Raw genomic sequence first — 24,982 nt, 5'->3', positions numbered from 1 at the left:
TATCTTTGTTCCAATATATTTATCTATTACTGTTTATTCATTGACATACTCCTCATCCCTGTCCCGTATGTGTCCCCAGCAGCCGGTGAAGGAGGTGCCTCCTCAGCCTCGCTACCCCACCCCGCCCCTGGCATCATCCTCATCTTTGACCCCGATATACTCCCCCTCAATGAGAAACGCCACGGGCTCCATGCAACATGTACAGGTGGCCTCTTCTGGTAAGGAGCATTTAGGACTTTGCAAGACACCTCCAGATAATTGTTCGAACTGGATGGAATATGGGGGAAAATGCACCAAATTATTTTTGAATCTTCAACATGGAAATGATACCAAAAATAATTTACTGAAACGTTTTACAAATGATGGAGTCACCCATGATTCACCAAACCATAATTGACAGCTGTGCCATATAGATTGCAAAATAGTTGGGAAGAGATTTTCGATGTACCGATTCCATGGCGCATGGTTTAGGAACTGATACGGAAAATGACACTGGATTCAAAACTTAGAATTTTTCTATTTAAATTATTATACAAAATTCTTGGAACCAATAGAATGTTATATATTTATATGGGAGACACAACCTTCCCAGCTCTGTAGATTTTGTGGCGCAGAGACAGTCATTAGATCATTTATTTTGGTAATGTCCATATGTAGCTCTCCCACTTTAGCACCACCAAAGCACCCCCAGACCATCACATTGCCTCCACCATGCTTGATAGATGGCGTCAATCACTCCTCCAGCATCTTTTCATTTTTTTTCTGCGTCTCGCAAATGTTCTTCTTTGTGATCCAAACACCTCACACTCACACGTCTGTCCATAACACTTTTTTCCAATCTTCCTCTGTCCATTGTCTGTGTTCTTTTGCCCGTCTTAATCTTTTCTTTTTATTGGCCAGTCTGAGATTTTTCTTTGCAACTCTGCCTACAAGGCCAGCATCCCGGAGTTGCCTCTTCACTGTTGACGTTGAGACTGGTGTTTTGTGGGTAAGTCCTCAACTGGCAGCTTCATTAAATAGTACCCGCAAAACACCAGTCTCAACGTCAACAGTGAAGAGGCGACTCCGGGATAGACACTCTAATGTACTTGTCCTCTTGCTCAATTGTGCACTGGGGCCTCCCACTCCTCTTTCTATTCTGGTTAGGGCCAGTTTGTTCTGTGAATGGAGTAGTACACAGCATTGTACGAGATATTCAGTTTCTTGGCAATTTCTCGCATGGAATAGCCTTAATTTCTCAGAACAAGAATAGACTCACGAGTTTCCGAAGAAAGGTCTTTGTTTCTGGACATTTTGAGCCTATAATCGAACCCACAAATGCTGATACTCAACTAGTCTAAAGAATGCCAGTTTTATTGCTTCTTTAATAAGGACAACGGTTTTCAGCTGTGCTAAAATAATTGCAAAAGGTTTTTCTAATGATCAATTAGCCTTTTAAAATGATAAACTTTACAATAAATGTGCTTTTCTTTCAAAAACAAGTGACCCCAAACTTTTGAATGGTAGTGTGTGTATATATATATATGTGCAAATACTTCCCGCGTGCGAACACACACACAAGAGACACCCACATCAAAGCAAGTCTCCAAGCCCCCAAATCTCATTCTCAGTCACATTTCCTAATGAGTAGGATTGAAACAGTGTAAATCAGTCAGCTCAGCTGCTCTTTAATACATTTGGATCACGTTTCATGTCATTTTGGCCAGCTAATGCAAGTGTGAACCTCTTTTATTAATGGATTACCGTTAGCTCCAGCAAACGGCAGGCTACATGTTGGCAAAATGAAAATCCGACCCACTTGTATTCTTTTATATTCTTTTACTTGTATTCTTTTATATCCAACCCACTTGTATAAATTACAACTTTATAGTGCTATATTACTAACTAGCTAGCTAATTATTTTGTGTCTAAACCAACCAGATTTTATTGATCTGCAACATGTTATCTTGAATGGGCCAAGTCAGCTGCGACACTCTCACCAGGGGAAGTTTGAGCTAGCATTTTCACTTTGGGTATGCTAGCTAACATGTCAAAAAACCTATTAACCCCAAGTAATCATACACCATTCGTACATTACAATAAACCACAAGGTTTAAAGTATCCAAAACAACTCAAATCAAAATTTCCACAAAGATACATTTTTGTTGAAGCGTGATATAACAAACTGTGTTGTGTTTGCCTTTGTAGTTGTTGGCTCCTTTAATTTGCTGAAGCCTCCAGAGAGGGACCAAACCCTGTTCTCCCAGATGAAGCCTATCAAGTCTCTGAGACAGGCTGGGATCACTGCTGTCTTCACTGGACAAAACGTCAGTCCTTTCATGGAGCTTGTTCAGATAGATAGATAGATAGATAGATAGATAGATAGATAGATAGATAGATAGATAGATAGATAGATAGATCTTATCTGTGCACTATTGTTTCATTGCCTTTTCACCCGCCGAGTGTTGAGCAACACAAGTCAATGTAGGCCTATATAAATAAAGTAAAATATCATTTGTATGCTCCGTGTAATATAATGCTCTATTATGATTCCAAAACGCTATATCCATTTTCAGAAATGTTGGTAATTCTGTATTTTTTTTATACTTATGAAAGAGATTGGTGTGTATTTTTCATATCTAATCATGGCATGGAGTTGTTAAATGACAGACATGTGTTTGTTTCACTAGACACTTTTTTTCAGAGAGACTATCACATCTATTGCCAAACAAGATATACAGTGCATTCGGAATGTATTCAGACCCCTTTACTTTTGTCCACATTTGTTACGTTACAGCCTCATTCTAAAATGGATGAAATAGATGTTTTTCCCTTCATCAATCTACACCCAATACCCCATAATGACAATGAAAAAAATAGTTTAAATGTTTTTAAATAAACAGAAATATGACATAAGTATTCAGACCCTTTACTCAGTACTTTGGTGAAGCACCTTGGCAGCGATTACAGACTTGAGTCTTCTTGGGTATGACACTACAAACTTTGCACACCTGTATCCATTCTTATCTGCAGATGCTCTCAAGCTCTGTCGGGTTGGATGGGGAGCGTCGCAGCACAGGTATTTTCAGGTCTCTCCAGAGATCTTCGATCGGGTTCAAGTCTGGTCTCTGGCTGGGCCACTCAAGGACATTCAGAGACTTGTCCTAAAGCCACTCCTGCGTTGTCTTGGCCGTGTGCTTAGGGTCATTGTCCTGTTGGAAGGTGAACCTTCACCCCAGTCTGAGGTCCTGAGCGCTCTGCAGCATGTTTTCATCAAGGATCTCTCTGCACTTTGCTCCATTCGTCTTTCCCTCGATCCTGACTAGTCTCCCAGTCCCTGCCACGGAAAAAAAAACACCCCACGGGATGATGCTGCCACCACCATGCTTCACTGTAGGGATGGTGCCAGGTTTCCTCCAGACATGATGCTTGGCATTCAGGCCAAAGAGCTCAATCTTGGTTTCATCAGACCAGAGAATCTTTCTCATGGTCTGAGAGTCGATTAGGTACTTTTTTGGCAAACTCATAGTGGGCTGTCATGTGCCTTTTTTACAGAGGAGAGGCTTCCGGCTGGCCACTCTATTGGTGGAGTGCTGCAGAGATGGTTGTCCTTCTTCTCCCATCTCCACAGAGGAACTCTGGAGCTCTGTCAGAGTGACCATCGGGTGTTTGGTCACCTCCCTGACTAAGGCCTTTCTCCCCTGATTACAAGGTTTGGCTGGGGCGGCCAGCTCTATGTGGGTCCAAACATCTTCCATTTAAGAATGATGGAGACCACTGTGTTCTTGGGGACCTTCAATGCTGCAGACATTTTTTGATACCCTTCCCCAGATCTGTGCCCCGACACAATCCTGTCTTGGAGCTCTACGGACAATTCCTTCGACTTCATGCACTGTCAACTGTGGGACCTTATATAGACAGGTGTGTGCCTTTCCAAATCATGTCTAATCAATTGAATTTACCAGAGGTGGACCCCAATCAAGTTGTAGAAACATATCAAGGATGATCAATGGAAACAGGGTACACCTGAGCTCAATTTTGAGTATCATAGCAAAGGGTCTGAATACTTAAATACCGTAAATAAGGTACTTTTTGCAAAAAAAATCTAAAAACCTGTTTACACTTTCTCATTATTGTCAGGCCCTGCCCTTAGAGAGCCTTTTTTATTCCCTATTTGGTTAGGGTGTGACTTGGGTGGGCAAATCTATGTTTCTATTTCTTTGTTGGCCTAGTATGGTTCCCAATCAGAGGCAGCTGTTTATCGTTGTCTCTGATTGGGGATCATTCTTAGGCAGCCCTTTTTCCCACCTTAGATTGTGGGATCTTGTTTGTGTGTAGTTGCTTTCTGCACTGCATGTTGCTTCGTTTTTGTATTTTGTTGTTTTTTCGGTGTCATTTAATAAAAGTCAAATGTATACGCTGCACCTTGGTCCAATCCATCTCTAAACGATCGTGACAATTATGAGGTATTGTGTGTAGATTGATGAGGATTTGTATTTATTTAATCCAATTTTAGAACAAGGCTCTAACATGACAAAATGTATAAAAAGTCAAGGGGTCTGAATACTTTCTGAATGCACTGTATCCGACTCACTCTCAGAGAAAAGTAGCACTGCAAGGCTTTACACAGTCAAAGGTGACAAATAATTACATTTTTAATAAAGAACTGTACAAATTATACATTTGTGACATCAATATTTAAAAAAAAAAAAAAACATTTTTTAAATCTTTGCAGTAGTATGAGATCTGGACTCTGGTCAAAAGTAATGCACGTCTTGGTATTACGCCGCAAGGGAATGCCATTTGGGACGAGGCCTAACTCTAACCGAACACTATAGAATGAGGCTCGATTCATGATGGGTTGAATTTATATTTTAAATATACCCGATATGAATATCCATTCCAGCTAAACAATGGATATATAGCATATTGCAACAAAGCCCATTTTAATAGAAAAAAATATATTAAATCTGAGAACAATAATATTTTACATACACATAAAGGTACCCATAAGCATTTAATTATGTTGAAAAATTAGTGGAGAAAGCTTTTTGGAAATAAACTATGTGTTGATGGTATATTATCTCCTCAGAGGGCTGACAGTGAGGGGGAGCTACTGGAGCTCATTCCCATAGAGGAGGTGATCCTGGCTGACATAGACTCTCTGGTGCCCACCCACGACGAGAGTGGCCGGCCCATTGCAGAGTGGAAGAGGCAGGTTATGGTGCGCCAACTCAAGGCCAGGTTACAGGACGAGGAGGAGCAAAGGATGAAGGTATGTTTTCACCGACATGCATGTAGCATTCTGTACAGTCGTTAACTGCGATGGAAGCAGATTGATGCTTCCATAGTTTTCCGGATATGGACTGGAGTAAATTACCATTGGGTGTCTGAGGATTGTGCCATTTATAGTGTGGAAGAAACTCTAACATCGTCACAAACAAGTATTTTTCATGTGTAACACTAGTTTTGTTTAGCATGTAGATAGCTAAAAGTAGCATGTAGCTGATGATGCTAACCATTTTAGCTTCAACCTTTCCATTGTTTTTAAGTTGAGACCTTTCCTTCCTTTGCTCACCACCAGGACATGGCTAATAGCTACACCGAAGCAGATGGTTGGAAGTACTCACAGGCCCACAACGCCATCCTGGGCCCGTTCGGTGAGCTGCTGACTGAGGACGACCTGCTCTACCTTGAGAGGCAGATTGAGAACGTGTCCATGCAGAAGCGCTGCCAGGCCTACGAGCTGGAGCTGGCACGTCTCACCGAGGAGCTCCGCGCCATCCTACCCGACCCCATCGCCAACATCGCCGTCAACAATGAGTTCCTCCAGCAGATGGACGCAGACGGACATCTACCTCTTCCTGTGTGGTGTAGTCGTGTCTCTGGCATTGTCAAGAGCATGTACCAACTCCTGGCCAGTCTGACGAGCCGAGATGAGGAAGTGGTTATGGAGGTGGTGGGGGAAGGGGAGGGGGAAACGGTGGGGGCGGGGATTGAGAGGGGCATGTGTAGGCTTCAGCGTGTTGAGATGGTGTCATCCTTCAGCCACCGCTTGGAGAGCCAGAGCTACAGCAAAGGGAGGAGGGAGAGGGTGGAGAGGGAGATCCAGCAGTCCGGGGTGTCGGTGAGGAGTTTGAGGTCCAACTTTGAAGGTCAAATTGGGGGGATTTACCCGTTTGGGGGGTTTGTGAATGACTCGCATCGACCGGTTACAAGGAGCCAGACTCCGAGAGGGAGGGTGGAAGCTTCTGAGATAGCTGTTCAAACCCCCAACACCGCTCTAGGCTGTGAACTTGAACTAGCCCGCCATGACATCCCTACCCCAATCCGGGTCATGGAGACGACCAGCCTGAGAAAAGAACGCATTGTTGTCCTGTTCTTGAGCCACTGGAAGAAGTCAGCATACGCCATCTCTGTGAGAGCCAGGGTGAGAAAGGAGGCAGTCGAAAGAGCAGAGGCCGTGGTCGACACAATAAGGAACTCGACACAGTCAGGGACACCACATCAGACAACAACAATACAATCAGGGATACAAAATTGGACGACACAAATGGGGACGCCACACCGGACCAGCTCTCTCTTTCTCTTCTACCGCCAAAAAACTGCAGTAGACAAGATGCTCAACACCTGGCGGAGCGCCAAAATACAGTCTTCGCCGGTATCCCTAAGCCAGTGGTGCCCCACCACCTATTCCCCCGAGCACTTCCTGCCTATCCAGGTGGACGGGGCGCCGGTTGCCTACGACACCCTGACCCTTGACCTTTTCATGCTGGGCTACTTCCACATCCTGGAGCAGGATTTGCTGGCTGAGGAGCGGAAAATGAGGCACCTGCTGTGCTTCGAGGTCTTCGATCATGTAGGTTGTTTCCCATGGGAGACCGTCAGGGACTTCCACAAGGCCATCCTCCAGGAGATCCAAGAAGGGAAGCGGCAGTGGAGTGACGGATTTGAGGACATCAAAGCCAGGTTCTTTGGGAATGCTGTAGTACCTGGAAGGTCCCATCCTGGGGTTGCCAGAGAGTGCCAGTATCCAGACACAAGGCTAGTGCCCAAGGTCCTAGTGCAGACTGCCACTCCGGAAGAAGAAGAGCTTCTCAAGTGTAGCAGCGGCACGGACTTCTCCTGTTTCAGCAATGACGAGATCTGTAAATACATCAACCGTAGCTTTGCTTTCTGGAAGGAGAAAGAAGCTGAGCTGTTTGATTTCAAACACTAGTCCTTGTTTTCACTTTGCCTTTTGATATTTTTGTATAACGTTGTTGCATTTCTAGATTTTTCTTTGCTAATCTGGTGCTTTCAGAAGGTAAATTGGAAGATTGAATGCTCTGAATTCAGTTTATGAGTGTGCGTACATGTTATGCAATTGTGAATCAATTGAAAGAAGCCGAGTCTACTGTAATTAAATCCAAATCCAAATTGTTTTTTTGGCATGACTCTGCTTCCATAATGAGTATATTATGATATCGATACTGCAAATATTAAGACCAAGAGCATACGTCCCTACAACATAACCTAAGGTCTTCCCACGCCCAAGGTACAACATGATTTACTGCAGCTCAAACTGTTTTTTATTGAACCACTACAACACTATAAAGCACCTTATGTCGAATGACCTTTGAAGGATCAAGTCCTCTGGATGTTCTCTGATGTTAAGCCATTCTTCTGTTGGGTGTAGACCAGAATGTCCATCCGATCTTAGACCAGAATGCACAACAATCCAGGTTGGGCCATACAGTTGGCTAAACATGTACCTTCCCGGGATTTGATTGGAGTTGCTTTGCTCACATTTTTAAAGCCAAAGGCAGTCATGCCAATCCGTGGGAAGGGGGGGGGGGGGACCCATTCAGCCAATTACTGACTCAGATGTTACCATGTGCTTGCGACAACTCTCTGTTTCTGTACTGTCTGACACATTGGACGTTTTATCACATTCCTGTCCAGGTGTGGTTTGGGAAGGGACTTTTTGTTCTCGGAGGCATCTAAGGGTTAACTCGAATAATTTGTTGTGACCACCCCAACGCACATGCACACCACGATTCCACCTTGACATCCACACACACACACACACACACACTCTCACACGCAGTCGGCAAGAAGCGTGGAAGTTTGGATTGTTTTTCGCCTGTTGGGGTGAGTGAACGTTGCCAAGCTGTCAGAATGGAGGAGGAGAAAAAAGAGAAGTCAAAACCATCTTGTAACATCAAGGTATGTATGAATGCGTGTGCTCTTCGGGACATTCTCAGCTGTTTTTACATCTCAAAAATGTTAGAGTCTCTAGATGAGTGCATGACATCGGCTGTGTAGATCCGGCTATCCCTCAAAACCAAATAAATGTAAAAGATAAGCACGTCTGTAAATTGCATGGTGCTTATGTTTTCCATTCATTTTGAAGTGTGGCGCATAGCTTGATCTACAAAACAGATGGCCTGGGATGTGGACTTACCTGAGGTCTGTAAACATTCTGACAAACTTTGATTTTGGAGTTGAACATCCCTTTAATTGCTGACCAATTTGATTCAAAACTAAAATGTCCATTAAGCAAGCAAGCAATTTTGAAATGACTGATTCAACTGTCCAACAAGAATAAGAGGGGGGGGGGGGTGAGGAAAAGTGCAAGTGTTTTGTGGTGAGGGAAAAGACTTTGAAGATCAACACAAATATTGCTTCTAGATCCCACTTGTTGCACGGACTGCAAACGTTCTATACATAGGCTCAAAGTCGAGATCAAAAACCGTTTCCCCTCATTCTTCAGTCACAGCACGACATAAGAGGTAGAACAAAGGTTACCAGAGGAAAAAACAGAACACACAAGGACAAAGAATTTCATGTAGGTTTTCAGTGCCTATCGACTTACTATTGGTACACAGAGAAAGTCTATAAGCAGTGAAGACCTCCAAGTACCAACATCTGCAGGTAACTCCATGACTGATGGGATTCAGGTAGTAGCAGTAGCAGAGAATATCTTCTTTGCTGTGGGCTGACAGTTTGAGTTATGTCTGCTCTCTCTCTCTCCCTCTCTATCTCTCTCTCTTCCTTCCAACATCTCTCTTTTCATCCCCTATTCCTCTCTCGGTCGCTGGTTCTCCCTCTGTCTCTCTCCTTCCCCTATTTCCCTCTTTACCATGCGACTACTACCCCCCCCCCCAACACACACACATAGATATTTGTGCTGTGTCACAGTCTGCTCCAGCTCACCCAGTTGCTGCACAGTGCCTACTTCAAGAGCTGCATCACCACCATTGAACGGCGCTTCGGTTTCAACAGCATGTCTATGGGCACCGTCTCCTCTCTGCACGAGGTACAGCAGCCCCTGCTGGTCTCCACTGGGATTAAACACATGCGTGTGCAACTGTCTATGCACTCCAGCACTTCTATATAGCCTGGATGAGCACAGCAATACTTGAAATCACTAAAGAATATATATATGACAGTATAGATATGTCAAAAGTACATGGGGAACATAGCGTCAATACACAGGAATAAGAGCCACTTTGAAGTCACATTCTTTGAAATTCTATTAAATAAAAAAGGGATTTAATGTAACATATTATGTGGTGCTCCATTCTCACTATAGAGAGACCCTTTCTTGTCAACAAACTATAGGTTTGGCAAGTCGGTTAGGACATCTACTTTGTGCGTGACACAAGTCGTTTTTCCAACAATTGTTTACAGACATATTATTTCACTTATAATTTGCTGTTTTACAATTCCAGTGGGTCAGAAGTTAACATACACTAAGTTGACTGTGCCTTTAAACAGCTTGGAAAATTTGGTCATGGCTTTAGAAGCTTCTGATAGACGATTTGACATCATTTGAGTTAATTGGAGGTGTACCTGTGGATGTATTTCAAGGCCTACCTTCAAACTCAGTGCCTCTTTGCTTGACATCATGGGAAAATCTAAAGAAATCAGCCAAGACTTCAGAAAATAAATTGTAGACCTCCACAAGTCTGGTTCATCCTTGGGAGCAATTTCCAAACACCTGAAGGTACCACATTCATCTGTACAAACAACAGTACGCAAGTATAAACACCATGGGACCACGCAGCTGTCATACCGCTCGGGAAGGAGACGCGTTCTGTCTCCTAGAGATGAACGTACTTTGGTGCGAAAAGTGCAAATCAATCCCAGAACAACAGCAAAGGACCTTGTGAAGATGCTGGAGGAAACAGGTACAAAAGTATCTATATCAACAGTAAAACGAGTCCAATATTGACATAACCTGAAAGGCCGCTCAGCAAGGAAGAAGCAACTGCTCCAAACCGCCATTAAAAAAAGCCAGACAACGGTTTGCAACTGCACATGGGGACAAAGATCGTACTTTTTGGAGAAATATCCTCTGGTCTGATGAAACAAAAATAGAACTGTTTGGCCATAATGACCATCGTTATGTTTGGAGGAAAAAGGGGGAGGCTTGCAAGCCGAAGAACACCATCCCAACCGTGAGGCACGGGGGTGACAGCATCATGTTGTGGGGGTGTTTTGCTGCAAGAGGGACGAGTGCACTTCACAAAATAGATGGCGTCATGAGGAAGGAAAAGTATGTGGATATATTGAAGCAACATCTCAAGACATCAGTCAGGAAGTTAAATCTTGGTCGCAAATGGGTCTTCCAAATGGACAATGACCCCAATCATACTTCCCAAGTTGTGGCAAAATGGCTTAAGGACAACGAAGTCAAGGTATTGGAGTGGCCATCACAAAGCCCTGACCTCAATCCTATAGAAAATGTGTGGGCAGAACTGAAAAAGCATGTGTGAGCAAGGAGGCCTACAAACCTGACTCAGTTACACCAGCTCTGTCAGAAGGAATGGGCCAAAATTCACCCAACTTATTGTGGGAAGCTTGTGGAAGGCTTGTGGAAGGTTTGACCCAAGTTAAACAATTTAAAGGCAATGCTACCAAATACTAATTGAGCTTATGTATACGTCTGACCCACTGCGAATGCGATGAAAGAAATAAAAACTGAAATAAATAATTCTCTCTACTATTATTCTGACATTTCACATTCTTAAAATAAAGTGGTGATCCTAACTGACCTAAGACAGAGAATTTCTACTCAGATTAAATGTCAGGAATTGTGAAAAACGTGAGTTTAAACGTATTTGGCGTATGTAGGTGTATGTAAACTTCCGACTTCAACTGTATGTCCGCTTTGCTGTGACTGTGTCCTACAGATGGGGAACATGGTGCTGGTGGTGTTTGTCAGTTACTTTGGGAGCCGGGTCAACCGGCCTCGTTTCATTGGCTTTGGGGGGCTGCTCATGTCCTGTGCTGCTGCCACCTTGGCCCTACCTCACTTCCTGTCCAAGCCCTACCAGTACCACTCTATGTCAGCTGGTAAGAAGACAAAACCCTATATATTACTCTCAATATATTACTGTGCAGGGAATATTACAAGGCAGTTTTGCCAAAATTCAATGCATTACAGTGCAGGCTGGCTCGAGATAGTACACTTTAGAGAAAATGTATGTATAAAATGTATAAAATGTTTAAAATGTTAAGATTTTATCAACACTTTTATCAATTTAGTTATATTTCAACTAATCTCTCATGGACAGATGAAACGGTGAGAATCTGTTAAGGCTCACATAGAATTATGTTAATACGAGCAGCAGTAGTTAGTTCTTGGTTTGGTAAAAAACAAAAACAAAAGTGGACTAAACAGGATTGGGTGAAGGCGGTGTGTGAAATGGTCCAGTGTGCGGACGGTTTCTACTAGATTCCACAGCTACAAAGTCAAAATGGTCTGTATTGCAAAAAGTAATGAAAACAAAAATGTGATTCTTGGCCATGATAAACACGGTGTTTAAAGAGAGGTGTTTGGGTGAGAGTTTCCGTTTGCGAGGAAGTCACCTTCCTCACGAATTCACAATTGTTAACTGCATTCCCCCCAGAAGTAAAACAGGAAATTAAAAACTGGGAAACCGGGGGGCGGTGCAACTCAATATTAAGGTGTCACTCAATACTGAGTGCATATATTTTTTTGTTTGTTTTTGTACTTCATAGGTTGGCACAAGTAATAATAACGCTCAATGCATGTTTCTCAACGGGACTGAACTGATCACCTCACAGAAATATATATATGAATGTGCTTTTAGCCGGTGGGTCATGGGACATGTGTGTTCCAAGGGAGAATTCCTCTGCCCCTGAAGTGTGCAGACAGGGGGGCGGTGGGGACCCCTCTGAGGCGCGGACCCAGTGGCTGACCTTGGCTGCTTCCCAGGTGCTGTTTGGCATTGGCTCGGTGCCCATCCAACCCTTTGGCATCTCCTACATAGACGACTTTGCTGAGCCTGGGAATTCAGCTCTTTACATTGGTAAGATACTGCTACAGTGCTGCCTGAGTGCTGCTTTACCTGAATCTGTTATGATCAGGGATCAGTGCTAGAGGCGTCACTATAGACCCAGGCTCGATCCCAGGCTGTATCACAACCGGCCGTGATTGGGAGTCCCACAGGGCGGCGCACAATTGGCCCAGTGTCGTCCGGGTTAGGGGAGGGTTTGGCCGGGGTAGGCCGTCATTGTAAATAATAATTTGTCCTTAACTCACTTGTCTAGTTAACTAAAGGCTAAATAAAAAATAAAAATATGTTTCTGGCAGGAGAACCGGACAAACTGTTAATTGAAACATTTGTTAGATTTAAATGTTTTGTTGATGATTTTGATTTTGATCTGAGGATATTATCAATTAAATCATTTATGGGGATTCATTGAATCTGGTCCTGGTGAGGAGAATATTTCAAGTATCACCTGATTGGAATTGAAGTCATAATTGAGTTATTCTGTGTTCTAGCCATCCTGTTCTCCATCTCTGTGTTTGGGCCAGCCTTTGGGTACCTCCTGGGTTCCATGATGCTCCGAATCTATGTAGATGTGGACAAGATAGGTTTAGGTTAGTCACTGTTGAACCGTTAGATCCTGTTTGTGAGAATGAGAAGAACATATACAGTATACACAATATGAAGCAATGACTTTCATTTTCTCTACCTTTCTCTCCCTGCTCCTGAGCCCCATCCCTCTTCTTCTCCCCATCCTCTCTCTCTCTCTCTCTCCATCCATCCATCCATCCATCCATCCATCCATCCATCCATCATCATCCCAATCCTTATCCCCATCCCCTCTCACCCCTCTCTACCATCCCCTCCTTATTCCCTGTCTCCCCCATTCCTCTAATCCCCCTCTATCCCACCCCAGACAGTCCATTGGACCTAACCCTGTCTGACCCTCGCTGGGTTGGGGCATGGTGGATGGGCCTGCTGGTCTCCTCTGGATGTCTGGCTCTGGCCTCCATCCCCTACTTCTTCTTCCCCAGGGTCAAGGTACCGGCCCAGGCCAAAGTAGGTGGTCAACCACTTCCTGGGTTTGGGTTCATTCTATTCTAAGGGGTTCATTTTGGGTTCATTCTATTCTAAGTCGATTCAAGAGATAACTAATACCTCATTCTCAAAATGTTTCAGGCTATTGACTGATTATCTGGCTTTTTTTCAGGCACCTAAGACTGAAAGTGACCCTTTGAAAGATGAGACCTCTTCAGAGACCTCTTTAATTGACTTCTTAAAGAGTAAGTTCCTTTAAAGGGATTAAGTCGATGTTTGTGTGTATGTTCTTGTGTATGTTAATATACACTACATGACCAAAAGTATTGGGACACCTGCTCGTCGAACATCTCATTCCAAAATCATGGCCTTTAATATGGAGTTGTTCCCCCCTTTGCTGCTATAACAGCCTCCACTCTTCTGGGAAGGCTTTCCTCTAGATGTTGGAACATTTCTGCAGGGACTTGCTTCCATTCAGCCACAAGAGCATTAGTGGGGTCGGGCACTGATGTTGGCCGATTAAGCCTGGCTCGCAGTCCAATTCATCCCAAAGGTGTTCGATGGGGTTGAGGTCAGGCCAGTCAAGTTCTTCCACACCGATCTCAACAAACCTTTTCTGTATGGACCTCACTTTGTGCATGGGGGCATTGTCATGCTGAAACAGGAAAGGCCCTTCCCCAAACTGTTGCCACAAAGTTGGAAGCACAGAATCACCTAGAATGTCATTGTATGCTGTAGCGTTAAGGTTTCTCTTCACTGGAACTAAGGGGCCTAGCCCAAACCATGAAAAACAGTGTTTTTCACTGTTTTTCACTGACCATTATTCTTCCTCCACCAAACTTTACAGTTGGCACTATGCATTGGGGCAGGTAGCGTTCTCCTGGCATCTGCCAAGCTCCGATTTGTCCGTTGGACTGCCAGATGATGAAGAGAACGGCCAGAGAACGCATTTCCACTGTTCCAAAGTCCAATGGCAGCGAGCTTTACACCACTCCGGCCGATGCTTGGCATTGCGCATGGTGATCTTAGGCTTGTGTGCGGCTGCTCGTCCATGGAACCCATTTCATGAAGCTCCCGGCGAACAGTTCTTGTGCTGATGTTGGTTCCTGAGGCAGTTTGAAACTCGGTAGTGAGTGTTGCAACCGAGGACAGACGATTTATACGCGCTACGCTCTTCAGCACTCTGTGTTCGTGTTCTGTGAGCTTGTGTGGCCTACCACTTCGCGGCTGAGCCGTTGTTCCTCCTAGACGTTTCCACTTCACAATAACAGCACGTACCGTTGACCGGGGCAGCTCTAGCAGGGCAGAAATTTGACAAAGTGACTTGTTGGAAAGTTGGCATCCTATGACGGTGCCACATTTAAAGTCCCTGAGCTCTTCAGTAAGGCCATTCTACTATGGAGATTGCATGGCTGTGCGCTCGATTTGGCTGTCAGCAACGGTTGCGGCTGAAATTGCCGAATCCACTCATTTGAAGCGGTGTCCATATACTTTTGTATGTATAGTGTATATGTGTGTGGCCGTTGTGTGTGTTCTTGTGCATATCCCAGTGTTCCCGCGTCTGCTCCTGAGGATTCTGCTGCGGCCCGTCTTCCTGCTGCTGATCCTGTCTCAGTGTTGTTTCTCCTCCTCCATCACCGGCCTCGCCACCTTCCTCAGCAAGTTCCTGGAGCACCAGTACGGCACTACCGCCGCCTACAGCAGCTTACTCATCGGTGAGGAGTTACATACGCTACACATGCACAGGCACACGTACACAAACCTATGCACACGAAACATACGCGCATACGCACACACACACCACACACACGCACAAACGCACACACAACACACACAATGTCCTCTAAGTAGTTTTCAACTTTCCATCGTTTTTTCTCAATAACCAACTGTGACCTCCACCCTGTTGTCTTTCTCCAGGGGCCATCAACCTGCCCATGGCTGCTGTAGGGCTGCTGCTGGGCGGGGTGGTGATGAAGTGTGTACGCCCACCTGTGCGGACCCTTCTCTGGCTGTGTTTGGCACCTCTCTCCCTCTCCATACTGCTCTGTGTACCTCTCTTCTTCATGGGCTGTTCCACTCAGAGAGTGGCGGGGGTCAACACAGGCTACGGTGACACACAGGACCAGTGGACTAATAGGTGAGCGGGATCTGTCTATACAAAAATACCCCTCATTACTGTGCGGTATTCTACTGTGTGATTAAAAAATTAAAATAATAATAATAATAATCGGCAGCACAAATCCTCTGCTCTCAATTATTCATGTTAAGTCTCCCTATACTCTTTCTACATCACGACCTTTCTACAGATCACTGACTTTATTGTACACTCAACATGTTGCACCATTGTAGCCTTCACTCAATACATTCCTAATCAACCATCACTGAAATGTTGCCAAATATTCTATTCCATTCTATCACTAACTCAAATAGTATATCTTGAAAGGCACAAGTCAGTCGTCATCAAAACCTGTGATTCTATCTGAGGACCACCCGATCTCAGTTGTGTTGTTATCCTCCTCCTCCCCCCCCCCCCCCCCCCCCCCCCACCACCCCCAGGTCTCTATCTCTCTGTAACTCCAACTGTTCCTGTCTGAATAACATGTTTAACCCTGTGTGTGGAGAGGACAACACAGAGTACATCTCTCCCTGTCACGCTGGCTGCACCGATGTCTCCGTCGACACATTAAACCCTCACAGAGTCCAGGTACGACATTAGGTCATCCTTGAGATAGACTGTATGTGAAACCTAGCCCTGGTCAACAGATCTGTGGCGAGATAGCACAAACCAGTTTGAAACCAAACTATCTGGAAGTTGGTATTCAAAAGACATTTGGTAGCCTCTTGTATCTCATAAACGAGTCAAAGGGCTACTAGTCCTTTTGCTTACAGACGTGGGATCTTAAACTTCACTCTTTTGTTGCTGAGGATTCTCCTGCACAGCTGTGAATGCAAACTTGTGGTTTTTTCAAGGTTTAAAAAGGATTTTAAAGTTTGTGATTTCCACTCTAAAATGTCAAATTTGATTTGCCCTATCGAAAATGTATCAGCAAGAAACCTACAAAAAAATGTCCATTGATTATAATACACATAGTAATTCATATTTCCTTCTGATGGGATTATTTTCCTGCTGTTAGCAAACTGGCTCAAATTAAGATCCTAATTCTGTATGCAGTGTGGGACATCCTTTAAGACTGTAAGAAAATACTGTTAAAATAATGTACCCTTTCTCTCCTCCCTAGACTTACACCATGTGTAGCTGTGTGACCGCTCTGTCTGCTGTGCCCGCTGGCGCGGCTGGTATGGGGATGGGCAGGGCCCTCCCAGGTTCTTGCACCAAGAGCTGCCCTCACCTCGTCCTGCCTGCCATTCTCCTCATCGCCTTCGCTGGCTTCATTGCCAGCCTCTCCCACAACCCCATCTATATGATGGTGCTCAGGTACCGGCGATGACGGTTGTGGTGATAATGATGGTGATGATGGTGTTGATAGTGGTGGCAATGATGAGGATGGTGGTGTTGATGATGGTGCTGGTGGTGATGATGATTATGGTGTTGATGATGACGATGACAGTGGTGGTGGGGTGAAGATGATGACGATGATATGTATGCATGATTTGTATTTATTTTTTCAGGACAGTCTTTCAAGAGGAGAAATCCTTCGCAATTGGAGTCCAGTTCCTGCTGATAAGAATGCTAGGTAAGTTAGCCTCTAAGCGCATGTGATTGCTGGACAACAGTGCCCTATCCTTAATTTTCCATTATGTTCCAGTCCCCCCCCAAAAATCCAATGTCTGAATATATTTTGTATATATGTTTCAGCCTGGCTGCCAGCCCCTGCAGTGTTTGGGCTGGCCATTGACTACTCCTGTGTCTGGTGGAAGCACGCCTGTGGGAAAAAACAGGGCGCCTGTGGTTACTACGACAACAACATCCTTCGGAACAGGTGCGCCCGCACTTGATGTGCTTGCAAATTAGGGGTCACTGAGAACAAAGTCTTATTGTCCTTGTGAGTGTTTTTTTAAAAAAAAATTGAGATTGGGAATAAATAAAGACACTTATCATGATGAATATACTGAATAAGGTACATTTCTTGCTGTGTCCTCTCTCCCAGGTACTTTGGGCTGCAGTTGGGTTATAAGTGCCTGGGGTTGGTGCTGCTAGCCCTGGCAGGCTGGAGAGTACAGCACACACCTTGTCTGAGTATTGAGAAGGAGCCTGGGGTGCCGGTGTGAGAGGCCAGCACTGACCATGAGGGGCCACTGGGGAAAGGGTCAAGACCATTGGTTCTTACGGCTTAAGTTAGAGCACAATACGGGCAATACTAAGGTTGCAGGTTCAATTCCCGCATCGGCCAATTAAACTGAGCTGTCTTAGTCGCTTTGGATAAAAGTGTCTGCTAAATGTTATTATTATGTAGTATCAACACTGAAAGTGTTTCATTTTGGACTATAATCAAAATTGACATAGTTTCTTCCATTATTTTAAGGGACTTTTGATAACTTCATATGCTACTTTGATAAAGGAATGTTTTTGGTTTGCTTATCATGAAAACCTGTATACACTACTGTTTTATTGTACATTATTTACATTGTTTTTATGTGTATAAATGACACTATTTGTGAATGAATCTGAATGTCATATTACTACAACAAATGGTTTATAACACATTCTGTTTGAAAATAAAACTAACCGGAAAGCATCAATATTGTATTATGTTACTTACTTTACTGTTGAGTAGCTCTACACTGTAATTAACGGGAGAAAATGCAATAATATTCAAGAAGGTGAGAGGATGAATAAGGTGAGGTCACGCAGGCGCACACGCATCCTAAATTGACAGGACGACGCTGAGCTGCATTCCCATCATTCTATGAGCAGACGAGGATCCCGACACACCGATAGTGATCGAACCAACGCCTCTGGATCAGAAAACCTCTATTATAATCCGATAGAGTTATCGCTGTAACCATGTCCGCCGGAGGAGACTTGGGGAACCCTCTGAGGAAATTCAAACTGGTCTTTTTAGGAGAACAGAGCGGTGAGTTGAGTCCTTTGGAACGCCTTGGAGGCTTGGTTATCAGTTGCCAAACACGATAACGCATCTTGAAGGCCATAACTGTATTCTTTGGTCTATTTGAAAGTTTTCACTATTTTGTAAATGTGCTGAGAGTTTGTGTCAAATGTTAACTCAATCAACCAATTCACTGGTTCCTGTCACGATTTTGTTTCTGTAGAAAATCTGATTAGTCATCCATTTCGATCTAAAACGTCATGAAATACAATGTAGGCTATCCTCCGCATTTTACCGATATTCATATTTGATTTCAAACAATTTCTCTGTTTAATCATGTTTCATTGTATTTCATCATCATTGGTATTACAGATACAGTAAGCGACGTGATATAAGAATTTGGATGTTTTGATGTGGTGCAGTGGCCGGCAGAAATATTCGCTGTTTCAAAATTATAATAACATTTAATCACAGTTCAATCGTTGACTATAGACTTCAACATTGAAACTTATTATATGATTAGCTATGATTTTTTCCCCCCGGTTTAAAATGGTTATATAGATAAATAGTTACCATGTGTCATTTCGGGACACACCCAGGTTGGCGATGTCTGTCGAATTTATAAACCTCGCAGTCACTGTCTCCAATCCGTTGACTCACCGTTCCAAATCATAATATCCTAATTGTCACGAATGGTCTGTTAGTGTCATAACATGATGATTTATTCAATAATTCTATAATTTAGAGAACAATGACTGTTTACGTGGTTGATATGGCAAAGACTCAAGAGATCGATAATGGTTCAGCGCTATAAACCTCTTAGAATACGTGGTCAGACAGCAGACAGTCGGAGTGGCTATCCACCTCTGCTCGATCATGGAGTTGAAGTGTAAAATACTATACATTTGGGCATTGTAATGGTTTATTTATAATATAATGGATTTGTGTGTGTGTGTGTGTGTGTGTGTGTGTGTGTGTGTGTGTGTGTGTGTGTGTGTGTGTGTGTGTGTGTGTGTGTGTGTGTGTGTGTGTGTGTGTGTGTGTGTGTGTGTGTGTGTGTGTGTGTGTGTATGAGAGAGAGAGAGAGAGAGAGAGAGAGAGAGTGTGTCATGTCTATTCCATAACTGAGTGTATGTTCTTGTATGGTTGTGTGTATATAATGGTAGCTGGCATGGCTTTCCATAGAAAAGGATGCTGAGATGTAGCTGTCCATGGTACTGTGTGCGTGTGTGTTTGTTTCTGTGTGTGCATGTGTGTTATTGCATTTGTATGTAGCAGCCTAGTGGCTTTCCATAATGTATGCTGTTATGTAGCTGTCCGTGGTGCTTATTTCAAGCCTGTATTGGCCAATGCCAATTGTTTTCTGTAGGCTACTAATTGTGATGAGTGTCCCCTAAAACACTGAATTGGTGATCTTTAGATCTTCAGGTTTTAATAAATTGCTTAACCTCATATTGTTTTGGCCTGTGAGTGATAAACATTGGGTAATGGGTGCTAACGAGGCTGTCATTCAGTGTACCTGTGATTGTGGGTTTCGTGTGTGTGTGTCTGGGTGTGTGTGCGCGAGAGCGTGCTTGTGCATGCATACATATATGTATATGAAGAGTTTCGTCCCAAAATACTATACAGTATATCCATTTTCAGAAATGTTGGCATATTAGTTTTTTTTGTTTAAAGAACTTCTGAAAGAGATTGGGGTTTCATGGCATGGGGTTGTTAAATGACACTAGATGGTTTTATTTCAGAGAGACAAACGATCCCAATTTGTTGCATAATATAGCCGCCTTCATCTCAGAGAAAAAAGTCAAATGTGATAAAAAAATAATACATTTTTAATAAAGAACTGTAGAAATGATACATTTGTAACATCAATGTTGAATATATATATATATATATATTTTACTAAATTAATCAATACAGTAATATGTGATCTGTGCTCTGGTCAAAGTAGCACACTATATAGGGAATAGGGCTCTGGTCTAAAGTAGGGCACTATATAGGGAATAGGGCTCTGGTCTAAAATAGGGCACTATATAGGGAATAGGGCTCTGGTCTAAAGTAGGGCACTATATAGGGAATAGGTCTCTGGTCTAAAGTAGGGTACTATATAGGGAACAAGGATCTGGTCAAAGTAGGGCACTATATAGGGAATAGGACTCTTGTCAAAGTAGGGCACTATATAGGGAATAAGGTGCCATTTGGGACGAGACATAACTCTAACCAAACACTATAGAATGATGCTAGATTTATGATGGGTTAAATGTATATGTTAAATATACAGTATACGAATATTCAATTCCAGCAAAAAAAAAATGATATATAGCCCTTTGCAACAAAATCCATTTTAATACACATCTAAAATCTAGGAATAGAAATTCTGAAACCAGTAATATTGCACACCCACAAAAAGGTACCCATAAGCATTCATTTCTGATGAAAAAAGACAATGGTGGACGTAGCTTTTTTTAGAAATAAACTCTTCAATATTCAACCCTGTGTTCTGTTCCTCTTCCAGTGGGGAAGACATCGCTGATCACCCGGTTTATGTACGACAGCTTCGACAACACATATCAGGTAAGACCTGGCTGCTTTACTTCCTGTTTTGGTACAAACAAATGATAGGACAACAACTACAGTACAAAGGGCAATGCAAATCTAATTACAATAGACATGATTAGATTTGCGCACTTGGCCTTCACACAAAATATATGTTTTATGTTTCCTATCTATCACAGTAGATCCCTTTCCTTTGTGAATAACAAAAGATAGAGGGTGACACACTGTACCCTGTGTGCTATTATTGACACACTGTAACCTGTGTGATATTATTGTGACACACTGTAACCTGTGTGCTATTATTGTGACACAATGTACCGTGTGTGCTATTATTGTGACACAGTGTAACCTGTGTGCTATTATTGTGACACAGTGGACTTTTATTGCACTATTATTGCGAGTATCACTTTCCTGTTGTTTCATTTAACAGGCGACCATTGGGATTGACTTCTTATCAAAGACCATGTACCTGGAGGACCGAACAGTAAGAAACTCTGTCAGTTACCTGAAATGAACACAGATCAACATTGACTACATTATTTACCCATTTTTTTAGGGGCCTAGCACCCTAACTAGTACAAAGCACCCTCATTTGTCCTAGCATACTACACATACTAACTATACATACTATACATATTACTGCATAATGTAAATGAGTCATTCATAAATTATTATGGTGAAATGAAGTTAAATCAACATGTTTGTAACGGCTTGTTGTAGTTTAACAGTGTTGCTTAGCAAGTACTGCAGCTCAGTGGGCTTGTGTGTGTCTAGGTGAGACTGCAGCTGTGGGATACAGCAGGTCAGGAGCGCTTCAGGAGCCTCATCCCCAGCTACATACGGGACTCTACTGTCGCTGTGGTTGTGTATGACATTACAAGTGAGTGGCAGAACTCACACGACGAGCAGAACCTGATACACACACACACACACACACACACACACACACACACACACACACACACACACACACACACACACACACACACACACACACACACACACACACACACACTGTGCCCTTCAATGGCATACATTGTAACACACAGTAACATCCAGTAGAAAGGTACATAATATATTTCCTTCCCAGACGTGAACTCGTTCCAGCAGACCTGTAAGTGGATTGACGACGTTCGAACAGAGAGGGGCAGTGATGTCATCATCATGTTAGTGGGCAACAAGACAGACCTGGAGGAGAAGAGGTGGGTGATCGTTTACGTCTGGTGCACATGTTATTTACATATTAGGCCTGCATACTGAATACATGCTGTATACAGGTGTTCTATCTTAATTTGACCAGTTTCTCACAGCAGGAAAAGAATCCTGCAGCAACAGGACATGTGAATTATTATGTGGATTATAATGAATGGACATTTTTATAGGAGTTGATACATTTTTTTGTTAGGACATTTTTGTGGCTTCCAAAGTTTGTAGGTGGAAATTAAAAACTTTAGAAGCCTTTTAAACCTCAAATACACTACAAGTTTGCAAAATGCTCTTCGACAAAAGAGTGATCAAATTCAGATAGTACATCTGTATCTGTTTTTGAATGCTTTGAACTTGGATAATCCTATCATGGTCTTTTGTCTGCCTTATTTTGACTTTTTAAGTCCTTTAAAATGGATTACATATGGATTGAAATGATGAACATAAGTTACCTGATTTGATTTAATGCATCAATTGTTTAACGCCATTGGTTCTAAAAAAAACTGTTAAAGATTTCTAGCAAGTATTCCCCTTTAACATCTGAATGTATGCTTTGGTCTGATTCTCCCACAGACAAATCACTATTGAAGAGGGAGAACAGAGAGCCAAAGAACTGAACGTGATGTTCATCGAAACCAGTGCCAAAACAGGCACCAATGTCAAACAGGTGATTCTTCCTATAAACATTTTCAATTTCTTAATTAGGCACTTTATATGCTTCAGGTTTGACTCACTCAAGAATACACACAAAAAAAAGTAGGGTTCCTCAAGGGTTTTTTAGGGAAAGATGATGGTTCTAAACTCAGAAAAAAGGACCCTGTTTTTCAAAGATAATTCGTAAAAATCCAAACAACTGCAGTACTTAATGCAGCTGGTGGCCACACCAGATACTGACTGTTACTTTTGATTTTGACCCCCCCCCCCCTGTTTAGGGACACATTATTCCATTTATGTTAGTCACATGTCTCTGTGGAACTTGAAGTTTCCAATTAGAACCCGATGAGCATAGTTCTTTATAGAACCTTCAAAAAAAAGGTTACATATAGCACCAAAAAGGCTTCTGCTGTGTTTGCAAGCCAAACAACTATGTTTTTGGCACTATACAGAACCATTTGTTTATAGTGTGTAAGATTTACGTAGTGGAAATTCCTTTTAAGATGTAGCTTTATGTTAATTGTATTATGTATTTTCAATGTATTTTCCTTCCTCTCTCTCCCCCTTTCTCCCCCCCTCTCTCTATCACTAGCTGTTTCGACGTGTGGCAGCAGCCTTACCTGGGATGGAGAGCTTGGACGATGCGAACCCTGAAGGCAGTATCCTTTAGAACAGAGAGTCACTGAGTGACTTAACAATCTGTCAACCAAGGCCCAGAACAGCAAAGAGAGACTCAGTGCAGAGAAAAATTGGTTTAACTCATCGTGGTTGCTGGCACTGTCACAAAGAAATAAGTAGAAATAGGCAGACGTCTTCAGTGCAGTGAACCAGGAATATTACGTAGTTGATTGGTATGAATTCTATAGGACAGGGGGAGAGGATGCCCCCTAGTGACGGTATAGCAGGGTAGCACCCTGTGCCTAGGGAAACTTGATGAAAGATAGACGATGTGTGCGAGAGAGAGAGAAAGCGAGAGAGAGCGAGAGAGAGAGCGAGAGAGAGAGAGAGAGAGAGAGAGAGAGAGTGGGGAGTGTCTATTATGTTGCATTATAGTCCTCTCTGTTTACTCTTTTTTGTTGTTGAGAATGGAATATGCAGATAATGTTTTATCTATTCCCTAAGTTTTTCCTTAATTGGATACTTTCCAGTGATTGACATTAAGCTGGACAAACCAGCAGAACCCACTGTCCCTGAGGGTGGGTGCTTGTGTTAATGCAGAGCTGTCGGACAGCTTCCTTCACACCATAGGCTTGTTGTGTTGCTTCCTACTGGTTAGCTTCCAGTTGACTTTTCTGATTGGATATGGGCTGCGTACCGTATATCTGATTGGACGAATCAAGTGTTATTTCAGTCTTCAGTTGTAAAATAGTGTATACTTTGTCAATATGTAAGTGCCAGAGAAGGAAAAAAAAGAGAAAAAAAAGTTTTAGAAAATGAAAAAAGGGAGGAAATGGAGTGAAACTCGAATTCTTTTCGCCGTTATGTTTTGTATTTTTTTATATAAAAGGGAAAGCACCAAAAATGACACGTAAATTGGGAAAAGTGGGGAAGTCCATTTCCAAGATGGCTGCCCTGTCTGAATATCTGCAGCACGCATGCATGCTGATCTCAAACCTTACAACCCTGGAGTGGCTCGACTAACGTAGAATGTTTTATAGCATAATAATAGCATACTCATATCAACAATGTGTTCCATTTGATATTCCCCACAGGCGTCGATTTACCATAGATTCACCCTTACTTACAGTACTATAGCTGTGAAAATATGTCACTCTCAATGGGCAACTTTTATAGAACACCTGTGCTGTGGTAAATGAAGAAGAAAAAAAGCCAATGGAATTTCACAAGCCCTCCCCCTCCCCCTCCCCCTCCCTCTTCCTTCCTCCTTTCCCCTGGTAATACACATTAAGCTCCACTGTACTGCACTGCACTGCACTGTATATAATAATGTAATATGTATGTTATGAACGTCCCTCGGTAGAAGTGGTCCTTGTTCACTGGTATGAATAATGTAATAATGTTTAATTATTAATAAATGAAAGATTAAAGGGCTTCACTTTCCTAAACCATCCACACTTACCCATTGCGAAATGGTCTCGTCTGTCAAAAGGGAATGGTGAATTATTATGAACCTACAAAAGAACCTTTGAGTATTTCCAGACTGCTCTACTTATTTAAAAATGCAGACCTGTAAAGGTGTGGCGCATTGAAATTCAATTGTAATTCAAGAATGAATTGCAATTAAAGAGCAATTCA

The 24,982-nt window shown here is 42.8% G+C and overlaps 3 protein-coding genes across 4 annotated transcripts; all 3 read left to right on the top strand.

The window, feature by feature from the left end:
* The first annotated feature begins 67 nt into the window (after positions 1-67).
* LOC139387563 (espin-like protein) lies at positions 68-7,198 on the top strand. Its single transcript, XM_071133887.1, has 5 exons — positions 68-218; positions 2,188-2,306; positions 5,072-5,254; positions 5,564-5,935; positions 6,002-7,198. Exons 1-5 carry the CDS (start codon positions 68-70, stop codon positions 7,196-7,198), a joined length of 2,022 nt encoding a protein of 673 aa, XP_070989988.1.
* A 758-nt stretch (positions 7,199-7,956) lies between these two features.
* LOC139387014 (solute carrier organic anion transporter family member 2A1-like) lies at positions 7,957-17,658 on the top strand. The gene is made up of 14 exons (XM_071132963.1): positions 7,957-8,187; positions 9,143-9,280; positions 11,160-11,322; positions 12,084-12,302; positions 12,779-12,877; positions 13,180-13,322; positions 13,474-13,546; positions 14,852-15,016; positions 15,219-15,438; positions 15,858-16,005; positions 16,541-16,737; positions 16,932-16,996; positions 17,119-17,242; positions 17,411-17,658. The coding sequence occupies exons 1-14, from the start codon at positions 8,140-8,142 to the stop codon at positions 17,529-17,531; spliced, it is 1,923 nt and encodes a 640-aa protein (XP_070989064.1). The 5' UTR covers positions 7,957-8,139; the 3' UTR covers positions 17,532-17,658.
* Positions 17,659-18,180: 522 nt separating this feature from the next.
* Positions 18,181-24,771, top strand: LOC139386944 (ras-related protein Rab-6B-like). 2 transcript variants are annotated; one of them, XM_071132848.1, is made up of 8 exons: positions 18,181-18,337; positions 20,826-20,884; positions 21,297-21,350; positions 21,641-21,746; positions 21,957-22,068; positions 22,646-22,739; positions 23,319-23,385; positions 23,875-24,771. In XM_071132848.1, the coding sequence occupies exons 1-8, from the start codon at positions 18,268-18,270 to the stop codon at positions 23,937-23,939; spliced, it is 627 nt and encodes a 208-aa protein (XP_070988949.1). In that variant the 5' UTR covers positions 18,181-18,267; the 3' UTR covers positions 23,940-24,771. The 2 variants fall into 2 exon arrangements, with proteins under 2 accessions (XP_070988949.1, XP_070988948.1); XM_071132847.1 differs by having other exon boundaries at positions 21,297-21,362.
* The last annotated feature ends 211 nt before the right edge of the window (positions 24,772-24,982 follow it).

Source organism: Oncorhynchus clarkii, chromosome 28 (assembly GCF_045791955.1).
Source record: "Oncorhynchus clarkii lewisi isolate Uvic-CL-2024 chromosome 28, UVic_Ocla_1.0, whole genome shotgun sequence".
NCBI lineage: Eukaryota > Metazoa > Chordata > Actinopteri > Salmoniformes > Salmonidae > Oncorhynchus > Oncorhynchus clarkii.
The sequence above is the reverse complement of the archived record's forward strand: the minus strand, read 5'-3'. Positions and strand labels throughout refer to the sequence as shown.

Coding starts and splice junctions, on each gene's coding strand:
- LOC139387563 (XM_071133887.1), top strand. CDS start 68: ATGTGTCCCCAGCAGCCGGTGAAGGAGGTGCCTCCTCAGCCTCGCTAC. Junction 5,255..5,563: donor AGGAGGAGCAAAGGATGAAG/GTATGTTTTCAC, acceptor GCTCACCACCAG/GACATGGCTAATAGCTACAC. Junction 5,936..6,001: donor ATGAGGAAGTGGTTATGGAG/GTGGTGGGGGAA, acceptor TGTAGGCTTCAG/CGTGTTGAGATGGTGTCATC.
- LOC139387014 (XM_071132963.1), top strand. CDS start 8,140: ATGGAGGAGGAGAAAAAAGAGAAGTCAAAACCATCTTGTAACATCAAG. Junction 11,323..12,083: donor GTACCACTCTATGTCAGCTG/GTAAGAAGACAA, acceptor ATGTGCTTTTAG/CCGGTGGGTCATGGGACATG. Junction 15,439..15,857: donor CAGGACCAGTGGACTAATAG/GTGAGCGGGATC, acceptor CACCACCCCCAG/GTCTCTATCTCTCTGTAACT.
- LOC139386944 (XM_071132847.1), top strand. CDS start 18,268: ATGTCCGCCGGAGGAGACTTGGGGAACCCTCTGAGGAAATTCAAACTG. Junction 21,363..21,640: donor ACCGAACAGTAAGAAACTCT/GTCAGTTACCTG, acceptor GTGTGTGTCTAG/GTGAGACTGCAGCTGTGGGA. Junction 23,386..23,874: donor CGATGCGAACCCTGAAGGCA/GTATCCTTTAGA, acceptor GATACTTTCCAG/TGATTGACATTAAGCTGGAC.